We start from the raw sequence: 14,507 nt of genomic DNA, 5'->3' as shown, positions 1-14,507 counted from the left end.
AATCAAAGCCCTGTCACCGCTAAACAACTTTCTATTCCCTCTCCTCTGAGCTCCTGGCAGCCTCCAATCTTCCTTACTGTCTTGGAATTCTACAAAAAGCCACATAGAAATGTAACCATTCGGTTATTTATTCTTCCTTATATGCCTGGCTTATTTCACATAGTGTAACATCCTCAAATTTCATCATGTTGTAGTAGACGTCAAAAACTCGTGACTTTGCAAGGCAGAATACTATTCCCTTGTGTTTAATGTATCACAACTAGTTTCTCTGTTTATCTCTTGATGGACAGCAGGGTTGCTTCCTTTGACAATTATAGAGAACACTGGTTTTGACTATTTGGGTGGGTGTCAGGATGGCCCACTCCACTCTAACTTTTGGAATTGAGGGGGGCCTTTGGTGTTAGATTCAGAAGCATGAAATGCTTTCTAAAAAAAGTATTAGCTTACAAATAGTTAGGTTTCATTATGACATTTTCCAAAAAAAATTTGCTTTTGTTGTTTCTCTTTCTACCTTCTTTCCCATCTGCCCTCCTCCTGCCCTCCCACCCCCAGTCACTTCCTTTCTACTCCCACGACATATGTGATCTTTTGTCCTCTTCCTCCACATTCCTAAATTCTCTTGTGCCCCCCACCCCCCATGGTCTGCCGTCTAGCTTCAAAGTCCACACCCACTCTCACAAACCTCTGTTTGCACACATAAGCCTTAGAAGTTAGGATCTGCGTGTAAGAGTGAACACATAAGAAATTCGGAAACTTGGGGAATTTCTGGGCCTGTTTCTTACCCAGCCCTGGGAAAGAGGCTGAGAGGACTGGTGTTTAGCTCAGGGACTCGGAGGAGCAAGACACAGGCAGTTTGCCTCCAAGTCTGTGTATTGTGCAGAGCAGGGGAAGGACATGCGCTCAGCTGGCTGCAGAACTTCACACTATCCAGGGGACTCAAAGCCCTTGGACCATCACGCACATCCTCACTGCAGGAGGGCTGATGCTGAAGATCCTTAAGTCTGTGGGAGGGTAAGGCTAGGCCCTGCCCCTTGGTGGCCATGTCTCAAGTAGGGTTAGGAAGGAGTGTGGAGCCTCCCAGGAACCTTGTCTTTTGCTTAGGTCTGAGGAATAAAACACAAACTAAACCAAACGTTTTTAGGTTGAGGAAAGAAAAGGCAATTAGAAACTCTGGGAAAAGTGAAAATTTACATAAGAAATTCAATAAGCCTGAAGGCAGGAAGGAATGGTGAGCCTGTGTGGCCTCGGAAGAGTGCAGGCTCCTCATTACGTGTGGGGCAGGCCTCGAGACTTCCAGATGTAAACGGGCAGTGACATTTGTATCTGTCTCCTCCCATCTGTTCTTCCCCGCTGGCAAAGCCTGAGGACCTGGGCTCCCTGCTCTTGGTAGCCTTAGAAACCACACAGTGCCTTCACAGACAGGCTTACCACATTCTGTCACTAGATGGCAGCCATTCCAACAGGTAGCAGGTGGGGGAATTGTACACATTAGCCAAGGCATGTCCTTTGTGTGTGTGTGTGGGGGGATCAGGAAAAATGCTTTTGAGAAACATTTAAAGAAGCAAGGTGAAATATTTGTACAAAGCAGGCATTTTCTCCCCCACCATGCAACCTGGAAGTCCCCCTTTGATGTGTGTAGAATAGCTTTCCAGCCACATTTTACACACACACACACACACACACACACACACACACACACACACACACACACACACACACACACTTTCCTTCCTCCCTGCCACTCCATCCCATTTTCTGTGTTCCCAAAGAGATGACCACATTGACTCTGGAAATCACATCAGCACAAAAGCCCATCTGGGAGTCCTTTCCAGACTGATCTTTTGGCTATTAAGGTTTGAATGCTTGCCACATGAGGGTTTTAAGATTTTTAGGGTCTTTTTATCTAGTGGTGTTCATGCATTTTCCCCTGAATGTTCAGAATTCACAGCTAATGGAAATGAGCTAAGATTTGATTCAAATGTGTAAAAAAAAGAAAGAGGTGGAGGAGGAAAGAAGGGAAGGGGGAGGGAAGGAGGGAGGGAGGGAGAGGACAGGGAGGGAAGGACAGAAATCTACCTTTCCTGACTCTTGCCTTTCTGACATATTGTCTATCACTTTCCACTTGGGCCTCCAACTGGAAAAGGTGGAGAGAATTCTGGGAGTTGTCCAGACAGAGGAGGAGTGAGGGACCCAAGGAAAGCCTTAGAGACAGAGAAGAGCCTGCTAGAGGCTAGGTGTTTGCTCTGAGGCCAGGGTGGTAAGAACAAATAGCTCCTGACCAGGTAGCCGTGATCAGGGGACTGGGCTAGAGGGCTTGGCTCTCTCTTTAACTGGCTGTGTAGCCCCCCCCCAAAAAAACTTAACCTCTCTGAACCCCACTATTTCTCAGCCCCGATGAAGAAGTAATGGCGCCTTGGGAGGATACTTGTGAGTTTAAGTCAAACAGCTCAGCAGATGGAAGATATTGTAACTGTAAACTGAAGTGGGAGGGTAGGGTGTTGGTTAGTAAGTGGTGGGTCATGAATTCCATAGAAGTTTCCAGGTGATCAGAGCAACATTGTGTTCAGAGCTCAACAGCCTGCTCCGAACACGTGGGCAACTGGGAGGCACCAACCTCTGTGCTTTCCACCCATTGTTTTGCTAAGTGTGTAGCTGCAACTCTCAACACTGAATGGGCTTTTGCTACAGACCTGGGGTCTGGAGGTGTTGCCTGTGAGACAGGCAAACTGTCCTTGTTACCTTGGCATAATCAGAGCTCAGAGGTGGCCCTGCCTTTGTGGCCAGCCACAGCACAGTTTAGAAAACTTGGATGCCTTAGAAAGGAATACTGGCATAAAAGATACCCACCTGGCATCTCGACCCATCCTCTCCAGCTGTCCGAACCTCAGTCCTGCCCTGTGCATGGAGCAGACTCCTCGGGATGGAAAGCATGCCTTACTTTTTCTTCTGGGCCTGCTGAGGAAGTCCCAGGCAGCATAGCCGTCTTGGGGTAGGTCTGGGAAAAATCTCCCAAGATTTTAGGAGGGGCAGGCGGGGGATGAGAAACTTGGAGATTCGGTAGATGGTTGTAGAGCAGCTCAGACACTCGGCGGCCTGCAGAGGACTTGTGCAAACACTTCCTCTCTGGACAAGGAGGAATGCAGGAGGCCACCGCCTGCGGTACATCTTGGAGTGCTGGAGGGATGTGCTTGCACTTGTGAAAGGGCGCCCGGAGGATGAGGCCCCAACCAAGCCCGGCAGTGCCCAGAAGAACGAGAGAGGGGCCCGTGCCCCGGATGCGGGCACAGCCGGTGGGCATCCCTGCGGCCCAGAGGACCGGTCCTCTCCAGTTCCACGGGATGCATCTGCTCTGGGGCCCTAGGAGGCTCTTCCTCACCCTGCTTCTGCTGGTTTCCATCAAACAAGTAAGAGCAGATTTTATTCCTCATTCTTCTTGTTAATATTATCAGTTGTGCATGTTTTCTGATTGTAGAAGCAATTTAGGCCCCTTGTAGGCAATTTGGGAAGAAGAAAACCATATTAAGAAAATGATGCTCAGCCATAACCACAGAGTCCTGTTCATTGTTCATTTTTTGGCTGTTTTTTTTCCCCCAGTCTCTTGTCTGTGCATTATTTTACAGAGCTGAAATAATGAAGTAGAAATTATTTGTGTCCCAGTCTTCCCTTTACATCCTTCCAGAAGCATCTTCCACATCCACATTGATGAGCGGCTGCTTGTATCCCCCTGTACACTCTCCTTGGTTTGAGTGCTCACAGGAAATGCAAGTTCCCTGGTTTGAGTGGTGACAGGGAGTGCCTTTTTCCCCCTTCTTTCCTCTTTTCCTTCATTCCTATTGCAAATACGTAGAATTATTTCTTTATTGTATTCTATAGTCTATAAAATAAAAAGACACAGAATCCAAAGACCTATCAATGTAAGCTACAAATCACAGTGATCCCACCAACTGGAACTCCCCCTCACTCACATTTGGGGGCTACACACCCAACACTTTCCCACTGTTCACTTACATCCAAGTTAAAACAACAAGTGTGCATGCTATATTTATTTTGTGGTCTAATTTTTAGCAGCAGACACATAAAGAGCATGAACACACCAATAGCCAAGTGGCACTGAGTTTGGTATCATGTATCCCCGCTTCTATGATCTTGTTCTGTGCTCTCAGTACCCCTGCGAGGGAGACTCTCTTGTTAACCCCATTTTACAGAGAAGGAAATGGAGCCTGCGGAGGTTAAGGGATACGACTCCACACTCATCAGTGCAGACCCACTGTAGGATGGTGGAGGGCTCTCTGGGTGTGAGAGCACGTGTTTAACTGAAGCCTCTAGTTAGGCTTTTCAGTAGCTTGCTTTATTCTTTTTGGAGGAGGTTAGCCCTTGGCCTTCTCCTTCCCTCTCCAAGGTCTCGTTTCTTCAGAGCTGTGGTGGAAGCGACTCCACTTACCTCGGTAGAGAAAACACTGTAGAAATGACTGTCTTTTCCCCTTCTGCTTTCTAGCCCTCATTTGCAGCTTAAGAATGAAAACATCCTGCATCCAGGGAGGGCAAAGGTGCCAGATCTCATAAATGTCCCCTTTCTCAGCCCTTCTGCCAGAGGCTAGACAGGCAAACAACGTTGCTTCTGACTGGCTGCATCCAAGCTCTCCCTCAGGCTGCCTTCATCCTTCATGTACTGTCAACTTGGGGACAACTGGTGGTCTTGGGGAATCTTTCTATGGTGGCAGAGTCTTATAAGGGGACTATATCCCCAAGGAGCAGCTGACCTTGGTCTGCTCTTTGCACCGTGACTGGTGGTGCCATTGTAGGGAGAGTTGGTGGCATGCCATCCTTGCTTGCAGTCTCTGGGTATCCCTCTAAAAACCCAATGCATCCAGCTAACTGTTGCAATCTACTCATTTTCTATTCATATGTGTCCAACTGTCCAGCACACACCCATACTACTGCAGCCCTGGCCATACCACTGGAAGATGCCTCCTTATACCTCATCCTGTGGAATGCTCACAGGCAGCTCATGAGAAGAATATTACTATTGAACCCATTAAATAGATGAGCAAAAAACTCCAGGGAGTTACACGATTGCCTTCCCTCATGTACACTCATGAGCTGGGGAGCCATTGTGTCTACCCAGCGGGTGGTGGCCCTGTGTTCTGTCTTCTCTAGCACTCTTGGGAGCTGTTGACATATGACTATTTATATATAATAACAGCAGAGTCTGCAGTCCTTCAGGCTGGCTGACAATGCCGACCAAATCATACCTTAGCCCTTTTACTCTGGTGTTTTCATATCAAAAATGCACTGGGGGTTGGGGGGGGTGTCTCCTTGACCCTTGTCGCTTGGACTGTGTGTTCAGAGACCCTGGCTCTCTCTGTTCTGCAGCATGTGGTTTTGACTCTGATGAATCTCCCCTTGACCATCCAGCTTTAACCCTGAGTCTTTAGATGTTTATACATTACCAGGCTTTGCGTAGACATCCGTGACATTAGCTCACACATGAGTTCCCTACCCAGAGATATAAATGACTGTGGTGTGTGTGTGCTGGCAGGAAGTCTTCATAAAATTCACTTAATGAGAAATTCTCAGAGATACTTTAATTTCTAAATGCAAGTGGCAGAGTAGTGCTAACTCATACCCACCCTCTTACTCATTTATGTTATTAGGCACTAAAACTATTAAAGGTACTTGGAGAAGTGGATTTTACACATTGATGGCTGATGTATGAAATGGTGCAGGGTTAAAAAAATTAAATTGGCAAGGATAAACAGTTTGGTGGAGCATTATCAAAAACCTTTAAAAATGTGTATATTCCCTGACCCAGGAACTGTGATCCACGTGCACCCTACAGAGGTCTAGTTAGGAGGATTTTCACCATGGACACCCATTAGCAGCATCCGAAAGTAACTTTGACTTTCTATGCTGGAGGATTTAAAAATTAAATTATACCACATTGGTTCACTGAACTATGTGCGGCAATTAAAGGGGTGTTGAATAAAAGCAACAACAAAGCAGTTTTAAGTACATCCTCAAATGGATATGTCTTCTAGGTGGAAAAATAAAGTTTGCAGGAAAACATGGCTTCCCCTTTTTTTGGTTAGAATAAAACACAACAGAAAAGGAAGTAAGACGAAGCATGTGTGGAAAGGAGGATCTGGAAGGGAAGGTGCTCCCTGAGGATGAAGGTTGTGATCCCCCTTTCCCCTGTTTCTGGTTCCCCATGCCTTTCCCTTTCTTTTTTCTGTGGCGTACTCATTCTCTAACAAAGGAAGAAAGATTTTTGCGTAAGCATGTCAATAAAGGCTCTCCTCCCGCACACACCTTGATTTCTTCGCAGTCATGGGTACATGCTGCCTATGTGATGCCTCCCACCTTTCTGATGTGTTTTAAATAAGTTCCTGGAAGGCAGAGTTTGTCTAGCCCCCCAGGCTGATCAAATTCAGTGGTTTGTTTTGTTTTTGTTTTTTTGTTTTCTTTTTTTAAGCTCTAATTTGTTTTCTGCTGTGTGTGTGTTTTTGTGAGTGTGTGTGTGTTTGTGTGCATGAGTGTGCATATGCTCGGGCCAGAGGTTGATGCCAGGTGACCTCCTTCGTTGCTCTCTGCCTTGTTTTTTTAAGACAGGGACTCTCACTGGTGCAGGATCTCATTGAATTGGCCAGATTAGCTGGCCTGTAAGATGGGACTCCCTCTGTCTCCTCCACCCTAACTCTAGGATTACAGGCATGTAACTCTAGGATTACAGGCATGTATGTACCCACCACACCTGGCTTTTTACGTGGGTGTTGGGAATCCAAAGTCAGGTCTTTTAGCTTGTGTAGCAAAGCATTCTACCAACACAGCCGACTCTCCAGCTCCTGATTTTGCCATCACCATCAGTGCTGGCAAAGAACAAGGGAGCTAGGAGAATTTTGGTCCAAAGACTGATTTCATAGTCTCTCCTTTAGGTGGGTCTGAGGTAGGAGTCTAAGGGCACAAATAGCCCTTTAGGCAAGGGAGGGTCTGACTTTCATGACTTTGAGGATTATGGAAACTTGTTGATTAGTTATTAATTCATCTGCTGAAAATTTTGAAAGAAAATATGAGTCAGTCAAGCTCTGATTAGGATGCTTATTTCATTAAACGATATCTTAATAAACTTACTTGGTGCCTCTTGGGGTTCAACTAGAAAGGAACATTATTAGCAGAGGTTCAAAGCTCATTGAAAAATGAAGCTGAGATAAGACCAGCTATTGTATCCTTGTGGTTCCTCCTTATTGGCTAATCTCATGGTTCCCAGACTGTGTGTCAAGATACCCAGGGCACCATGGTGAATTCAGTGGGTGCTATGGGAAATTTTAACTTTTGGAGGAAACAGTGATCGTGTCACTTTCCAGACACCATGCACACTCTTAGCTCAAGATATTCATGGCTTCTTCTGTTTTTGTAGTGTTGGGGTGGAACCCAGGCCTTACACATGTCAGGTAAGCATGGGGAGGAGCTACATCCTAAGACCTGAACTTACTTAATTGACAGGGTCTCATATAGCCCAGGCTGGCCTTGATTTCACAGTGTAGCTAAGGTTGGACTTGAACTCTTGATCCTCCTGCCTCCCCCTCCCAAGTGCTATGCTCCATAACACCGTGTCTGCTTGACTTACTATTAGACCATGAAAAATATGGTGGTCTGCAGGTACTGTGCTAAAAAATCAAGTACCAAACAGAACAGAACCAGCATGGGACAGGAAATGGAGGTGGTGATGTCTAATCCCATCCTAAAGTTTGAGAAATTGTGCAATGCCTGATAGGTTCAAAGTTGTTAAGATATAAATATTTACAAACTGTTGGGACTTACTTACTTAATAAACAGGGCCTTAGATTTAGCTTTTTCTTTTGGTCTGGGAATGCCTTGGAAAATTACTGAGATAGTTAAGGGTGCCATGAAATGCAAAATTTTGGAAAGCTATGGATTAATGACAACAGCACAAGCCCTTTCCCAAAATGTGTGTGTGTGTGTGTGTGTGTGTGTGTGTGTGTGTGTGTGTGTGTGTGTTATGATCCTCTACGAAAGCTATAGAAGCAACCCACAGACCTCACTGGGATTGCCAAGGCATTGGGGAAGGGGTGCACTGAACAGAGGAGGGAGGGCAGATCGGAGAAACTACTTAGGTGTCCAAACCAGACCACCCATTAGTTCTAGATGGGGCTCACTATTTGGGGGACAGCGGTTGATGGTGTATGTTTACTTAAACTTGAATGTCTTCAGGGGGAATATCTCCCGGTTTTCTAGAGGCTGCTTTGTACCTCACTGTTGCACCTATTGTATCTTTAACAAATTGTGAATCCCTTTTCCTGGCTAGAGACAGGCTGCTCGTCTTCCTATCCCTCTACTCCTCCTCAGCACAAAGGCTGACACACAAAGCGTGCTTCAGCAAGATGCCTCCACTGAACAGCAGAAGAGAAAGGCCCTTTGGGAAATGGAAAGAAGGGGGTCTAGGTTCACAGCAAGAGGCTGGTAGACTAACTTCCATTATTGGAAAGCTCTCAAATGAGCTGCATCCCCAAGATTCAATGGACAAGACAGTCAGGGTCAGAAAGAAAAACATCCCGAGGCCTCAGGACAGGGGTGTGTCTCCTCGGTGGCACTGTTTCTGGACACGGACAAACACACACACACACACACACACACACACACACACACACACACACACACTCGGCAAGATGCAGTTTTTTTTCCTGAGGAACTGCATGGTCTCAGGAGCACTCAAGCATTTCTGTGCAAGTGTGTGAAAGTTTGGCCTGACTGTTGTACATTCCCTTGAAACGTCACCTTAAAGATTCTGGAAAAAAAATCATATTTTTGTTAAAACAACTATAGTTATATTATGGAGTAAATGCAAAACTCAGAATTATTTTTAAGTAGAACATATGACACCAAGGAAATTCTACTTCTCGGTACGGGCTACTTCAGAAGGCAACTTGAAGACAGGGTGTGAGAAGACAGGCACACAGCTGGACTCGCAGCTACTCGGTAATGATCCTTTTTGTTTGTTGGTTTGGTTTGGTTTGCTTCTAAGACAGAGCCTCACCATGTAGCTCAGGCTGGCCCAGTACTCATAGTCCTCCTGCCTTAGCCTACTGAGTGCAGAGATTTCAGGCGCACACCACTGTGCCTGGCTGTGATCATGTTTCTGTGTGCTCAGGTTACAGGATCTCTCCTTGAGGAGACTACTCGGAAGTGGACTCAGTACAGGGAGAAGTGTCTGAAAGACTTGCTCAAAGAACCTTCTGGTAAGCATGTGTGTTCGTTACCTGTGGATGTGTAAGAAGCTGCCCTCAATCATGGTGGCTTAGAGCAATGATAATTGTTTACAGTTATGATAATCTCACAGTTCCCCTGGGGTAAGGATTCAGGGCACACTGGACGTGGCCTCTTTCTACACTGCAGTATCTGGGAGGTTCAAAGACTGGGAGCTGAAATGACCAATGGCATGTCCATGTCTGTTGGTTAACACTGGTTCTAAAAGCAGTGACTGGTAACCGGAACGCTTCCACCTGACCTCTCTGTGGAGGCTGGGCTTCCTTGCAGTGTATGGCTTTGCTTCTTAAGGGTTAGCATGACCAGAAGCCATATTCCTTCTGTGAATGGGCCTGTGTCATTTCTTCCACATTCACTTGGATGGGACAGTTATAAAATCTAACCAGGCTGGGAGCGGGGGTGATAAATACACTCACTTCTTATCCTAAGATAAGATGGACTGTATGTAGGTGAAGTTTCTTTGATTGAAGCAGTCTGCCACCACACACTTACTGTCTTGCCACCCAGCATGAGGAACTCCTGTAGGTTGGCCTGGGAAACTACTTAAAAATGTGGGGTTCCTCATCTCTTGGGGGTGTCAGCTGCATCTAAACAATAGCACAATATCTCTTTTCCAGTCTACACTATGTTTGGAGCATTCTAGCAAAGGTGTTGTAGGTTAGCCAGTCCACAGCCTCGCCTGTCCATATGTTGACATACTAGGTGAATACACATACTATATCCACAAAAACAACAACAACAAAAACAAACAAAATCCAAACCAAGTCAATGAAAACAAGACCATAAAGTGCTTCTGAGCATCATGGATGGAGAACAGATAAAGACTACCCTTCATCCTCCTCACACCTGTCAATCATTTCATTTGGTTGCCCAGCAATACTAGAAGCTACTCTGTTTTCCTTGCTTACTTGACCCAAAGCCAGCAATAGCCTTTAAGTGTCACCCCTAACCCTTTGTGAAGACTCCTTTGCCCAGGCTTGATGCCAACTACAAAATCCACTTTTCGTTTCAAGGGAATACTACTTTGGAGGTCAAAGCAGGGTGGGTCATCTTCTTATGTAGCTGGACTGTGAGCAGAGCAGCTACATAAGCAGAGCAAGTGTTGTTCCCTGGCAACCAGGTTGGCAGTGACCCGAAGTAGCAAAGTAGCTCATAACTGGGCCAACCTGAGCTAGGTCTGTACGGTTTTAATGCCAGGAATCTGCTTATTTACCTCAATAAGCCCTTGGGTTCCCCCCTAACAAGAAAGAGGTGTGAGAAGGGTGATGCTTGGCTTCTGAGAGTCCAGGAGCTTGTGGTATGAAACACCTCCATTGAATTCTAGGAGGTCTGTCAGGCTGTGTTCTAAGTTTGGACATTCTAGTTATCAAGGACGTATATATAAAGCATCTCCTGAATTTAAGATGATCCAAGCTCCTCTAATAACTACTGAATAATGTTCAAATGGAGAGCTACACATATGTAGAATAGTGCTAGATGTAATCAAGAGCTGCAGCTCCACAGAGCCCCTTAGATCCAGCCATCATTTTGCAGTAATTGTGTTCTATCCTCAATGTGGTGAAAACCTGACCATCGTTTAACTATGTCATAAAAGTCACTGGCTGAACCTCCGATCAGCTTTCCCCTGACCCTGAGTTCCCATGAGTTCAGTTAGTACAAAACAAAGTAAAACTACCAAGGCATGTACAGTGACTGGAGGTCAAATAGGGTAGACAAAGGCAGTGTTGGGGCTACATTCAGCATCCCTGTGTTCCCCAGTCACTCTTCATCCTTGACTGCTCTAGAGAGAAGGGTATCTGTGTTGGTCTCTGCAAAGGTTACACAGGCTTCCAAAGATGGGAAAGTGGGCTCTAAGCCTCTGGATCTTTTGATTCTATCAGAAGACCCCTGTGAGAACACTGACATTTGTTCCGCCTTCTCTTCTCCCCACAGGTGTATTTTGCAATGGAACATTCGATAAGTTGGTGTGCTGGCCCCATTCTTCTCCTGGGAACGTCTCTGTCCCCTGTCCTTCATACCTACCTTGGTGGAGCGAAGGTAATGGGTCTCATCTTACTCTCTGACAGTTCCTTTGAAGGACAGATTCTCCTGGTAGAGCAGCCAATGGGAAGTTAGGCAGAACTCTAACCAAGAGATTCTCCTAAGATTTTCATGCCTCATAAAGGTATTCTTGTATGATCTCTGTGCTGTATCTTGTTTCTTTGCCTCTGCCCCTTCTATGCACTGGGAAGTAAACCCAGGGTCTCATGCATGCTGGACAAATGTTCTATCACTGAACTATGCCCTTCATTCCCCCTGTTTTCCTATAATTTGAAGGCTCCTGTCTGCCCCACTTATATAGTACTTTTGGGCTAACATATAGATTACAGTCCAGATTCAGTTCCCACAGAACCTGACTGTTGTGGAAAGGATGCGAGGGTTTCAACCTTGGTCATTTGGAGGAAAAGGACACCAGAAAGACTGGGAAGCTCCCATTTATACAATGTATGACTTCTTGTACCAAGAAAAATAATTCCAAGCCTTTCTTTACATCAGCTTTGAAAGGAGTACCATTAAATTGGTGTTGTTAAGCCATGAGCCTTGGATGGAGAATTCAATAACTTTCCAGACAGGGAAACCACAGCCTTGGGGGTTCTAGGAACATCCCCAAATTTCCAAGGGCAGAACAGAGGGATGGAGTCTGACTTCTGGGCTCTGAATTCCAAGGGATGGTACTAAGGAGCTTTCTGGGCTCAGAGAGGTCTAGAAGGTTCAAGAAGACAGCCCTCATGACAACCAGCTCCAAGAGAGACAGGAAGAACATTGGCTGTGAAATTGGGAGCCTGGAAGACAGAGAAGCCTGTGAAGTGAATTGACTCTCAAGATCATTTTGACAGAGATTGAACCTAGTAAGCAATTCAGAAGTAAGAGCTGAAGTGGAGTCCCAAGGTTGAAATCCTTGATGCCCTTAGATCATTCAGATCTCCATATACTACAAGGTCCTCCACCGTGCATGGACAGACACAACCTTTAACTCTACCATCTTCTTGCTCCTTCCTAGTAGCTGCAAAGTTCAGATTCATTCCACCTTAGGGAAAAAATGTGGTCCTAAACCTAAGGCTACAAAGAAGTTAATTTGAGGTCTTAGTTGCTGGATTGTACTAAATGGAATTTGGTTTGTAAAACATAGGAACTGACTCTCTCATTCAACATTTTTTTTTTACATTCAATTTTAGAATCCAAATGGATTTCTAAAGTCCAAAAAAGAACATGGAGGGAATGGAAGGGTTCGGAAAAGAATCATCCCAAATATCAAGAGGTGCAAATGAATTCTTTGAGATGGGATTATAGAAATGAGTTTATTATGCACAGAGGGAGTCAGATGATGGACAGATGGGTTGTCTGGGATTTAGAACTGACCAGTGAGGCTGGGTGCTGATTGTGAAGAAAACCATAGTGCACTGTAGTGCAGAGGAGAATGACCCAGAGCCACAGAAGGTGTCAAGGCATGAGAGGGGCACAAGAGAAATGTAGCTTGGGAAGCCATCCTTTGCAGCATGGGGTCTTGACCTGGGAGATGCAGGGGGGATTATGAGGGAGCGTCTGGGAGCTGCCACAACAGTCCACAAAAGAGGTGATTGGTTTGGGTTCAAGCAGAGTCAGAAACTGGAGAGAAAAAGAAAAGTTTCGAGAAAGTATTGGAGGTAGAAGAGCTACCCCAGACCGGACAGAAACGGAGGGGCAGAAAGAAGTGGGAAATAGATTAGGAGAAACAAATGCAGCAGCCTCCTCTTTTCCCTGTTAGGCGTGGCCTCTTGTTCACCAGGCCCTGTGTTAACGCCGCATCATCTGGTTGGTACCTGGTTCTCTTCCATTTCCTCCCCCATGGTGCTGTGGTAGCTCAGCAGCCTCATCTCACCTAGCTGCTTCCTGGTATCCTTATTACCCCCAGCCTCAGATCTCACACCCTGCCACCAACTCCTATAAAGCTTTATAAAATGCCAGCCACTGTTGGCTCCCCATCTCAAGAACCACGAATGGCATTTGTGACCTTCTGCAACTCAGTCCTGCTGACCTTCTGTGGCATCCTGTCCTGCTTTCTCTCTTCCCCTCCAGCCAAAATGAATAGCTCCCAGGCTCGTCCATCTGTTCAGCGGTTGCTACCAGACATTTCAGTCCTTACCCACTGCCTCAGTTTCCATGGTTCCCAAAAGAAATTAGGAACTAGAAATTATAAAAGGGAAGTAGATTGACTTACAATTTGACCCAGCTTGGGTTGGCAGGAAAGATCTAATTTCCTTAACACCATGACCGTGGTGACTTACAACTTGTAGGAATCAGTCAAAGATACATTGATCTAACAGAGAGCTCAGCCATCCTTTCTTGGAGGGAGGTGATTCAGCTCCAGGTGGCCTCCACTATCTCTGTTTCCTGTTATAGAGGGCTTTTTATTCAATTCAGGCCAGAGCAAAGTAGGGTAGACATTATGCCTTAAAACCCTCTATTTTTGAAAAGTCTCAGGGTCTCATGGGATGGTGGGTGTGAGATTCCTCACCTGTTCCAGCCCTGGCAGAGTTCTTTGTCTCTTGGTCCATTCCTTTGTGAGGTGCAGGGTCTTTTACATCTTTCTTTGGAGGCAGTTTCAAGCTTGGGTTCCTACATGCCTGTTAAACATACCAATTTTGCAAATTGAAAAGAGGTGTTAGCCTCATAGCCCAAAGGAGGGACATGAGCATTTCTTTCTTTTCCTCCGTTACCATAACTCATTCTTCCAGTGTGGGGTCACGGCTACACGGTCCTCATACCATGATGGCTGCACTGTACCCACCCCATTATAGCTGTGTATCTCCATCCTATGATGGCTGCACTGTCTGCACCCCATTATGGCTTCACTGTCCCTAGCCTATGCCCGTGTTCCCTCTTCTCTTCAGGATACCCCCTTAAAGCTCTACCTTTAAGTCCAACTTCATTTCTCACTTTGAATTTTCCATCCTTCTGGAAAATTCTTCTGGCTCCTCCCCTAAAGTCAATGGACCCCTGTCTTTCTGGGGCACCTCTTAGCCTCTGTCTTAGCATTTGTAACAGTTTATGACACTTTCATGTGTATTCTCCCAACTCAACTTTTGAGCTGTGTCCTCAGCAGAGCATTATGACTATTGTGGACAGCACAGGTTCCAAATGGTGTTATTGTCATTTTTTTTCCCATTTAACCCTATCTAGTAAGTACCCATTGTGTGCTGACCACC

The 14,507-nt window shown here is 45.8% G+C and overlaps 1 protein-coding gene across 1 annotated transcript in view; it reads left to right on the top strand.

Annotated features, from left to right (window-relative positions):
* The first annotated feature begins 3,215 nt into the window (after positions 1-3,215).
* Glp2r (glucagon like peptide 2 receptor) overlaps positions 3,216-14,507 on the top strand; it is a 52,967-nt gene continuing 41,675 nt past the window's right edge. Inside the window, exons 1-3 of the mRNA XM_036194820.1 lie at positions 3,216-3,404; positions 9,167-9,254; positions 11,215-11,319. Of these exons, the coding sequence (XP_036050713.1) occupies positions 3,216-3,404; positions 9,167-9,254; positions 11,215-11,319 (382 nt within the window). The remainder of the gene's footprint in view (positions 3,405-9,166; positions 9,255-11,214; positions 11,320-14,507) is intronic.

The sequence above is a fragment of the Onychomys torridus genome, chromosome 8 (genome assembly GCF_903995425.1).
Source record: "Onychomys torridus chromosome 8, mOncTor1.1, whole genome shotgun sequence".
Taxonomy (NCBI): domain Eukaryota; kingdom Metazoa; phylum Chordata; class Mammalia; order Rodentia; family Cricetidae; genus Onychomys; species Onychomys torridus.
The sequence above is the reverse complement of the archived record's forward strand: the minus strand, read 5'-3'. Positions and strand labels throughout refer to the sequence as shown.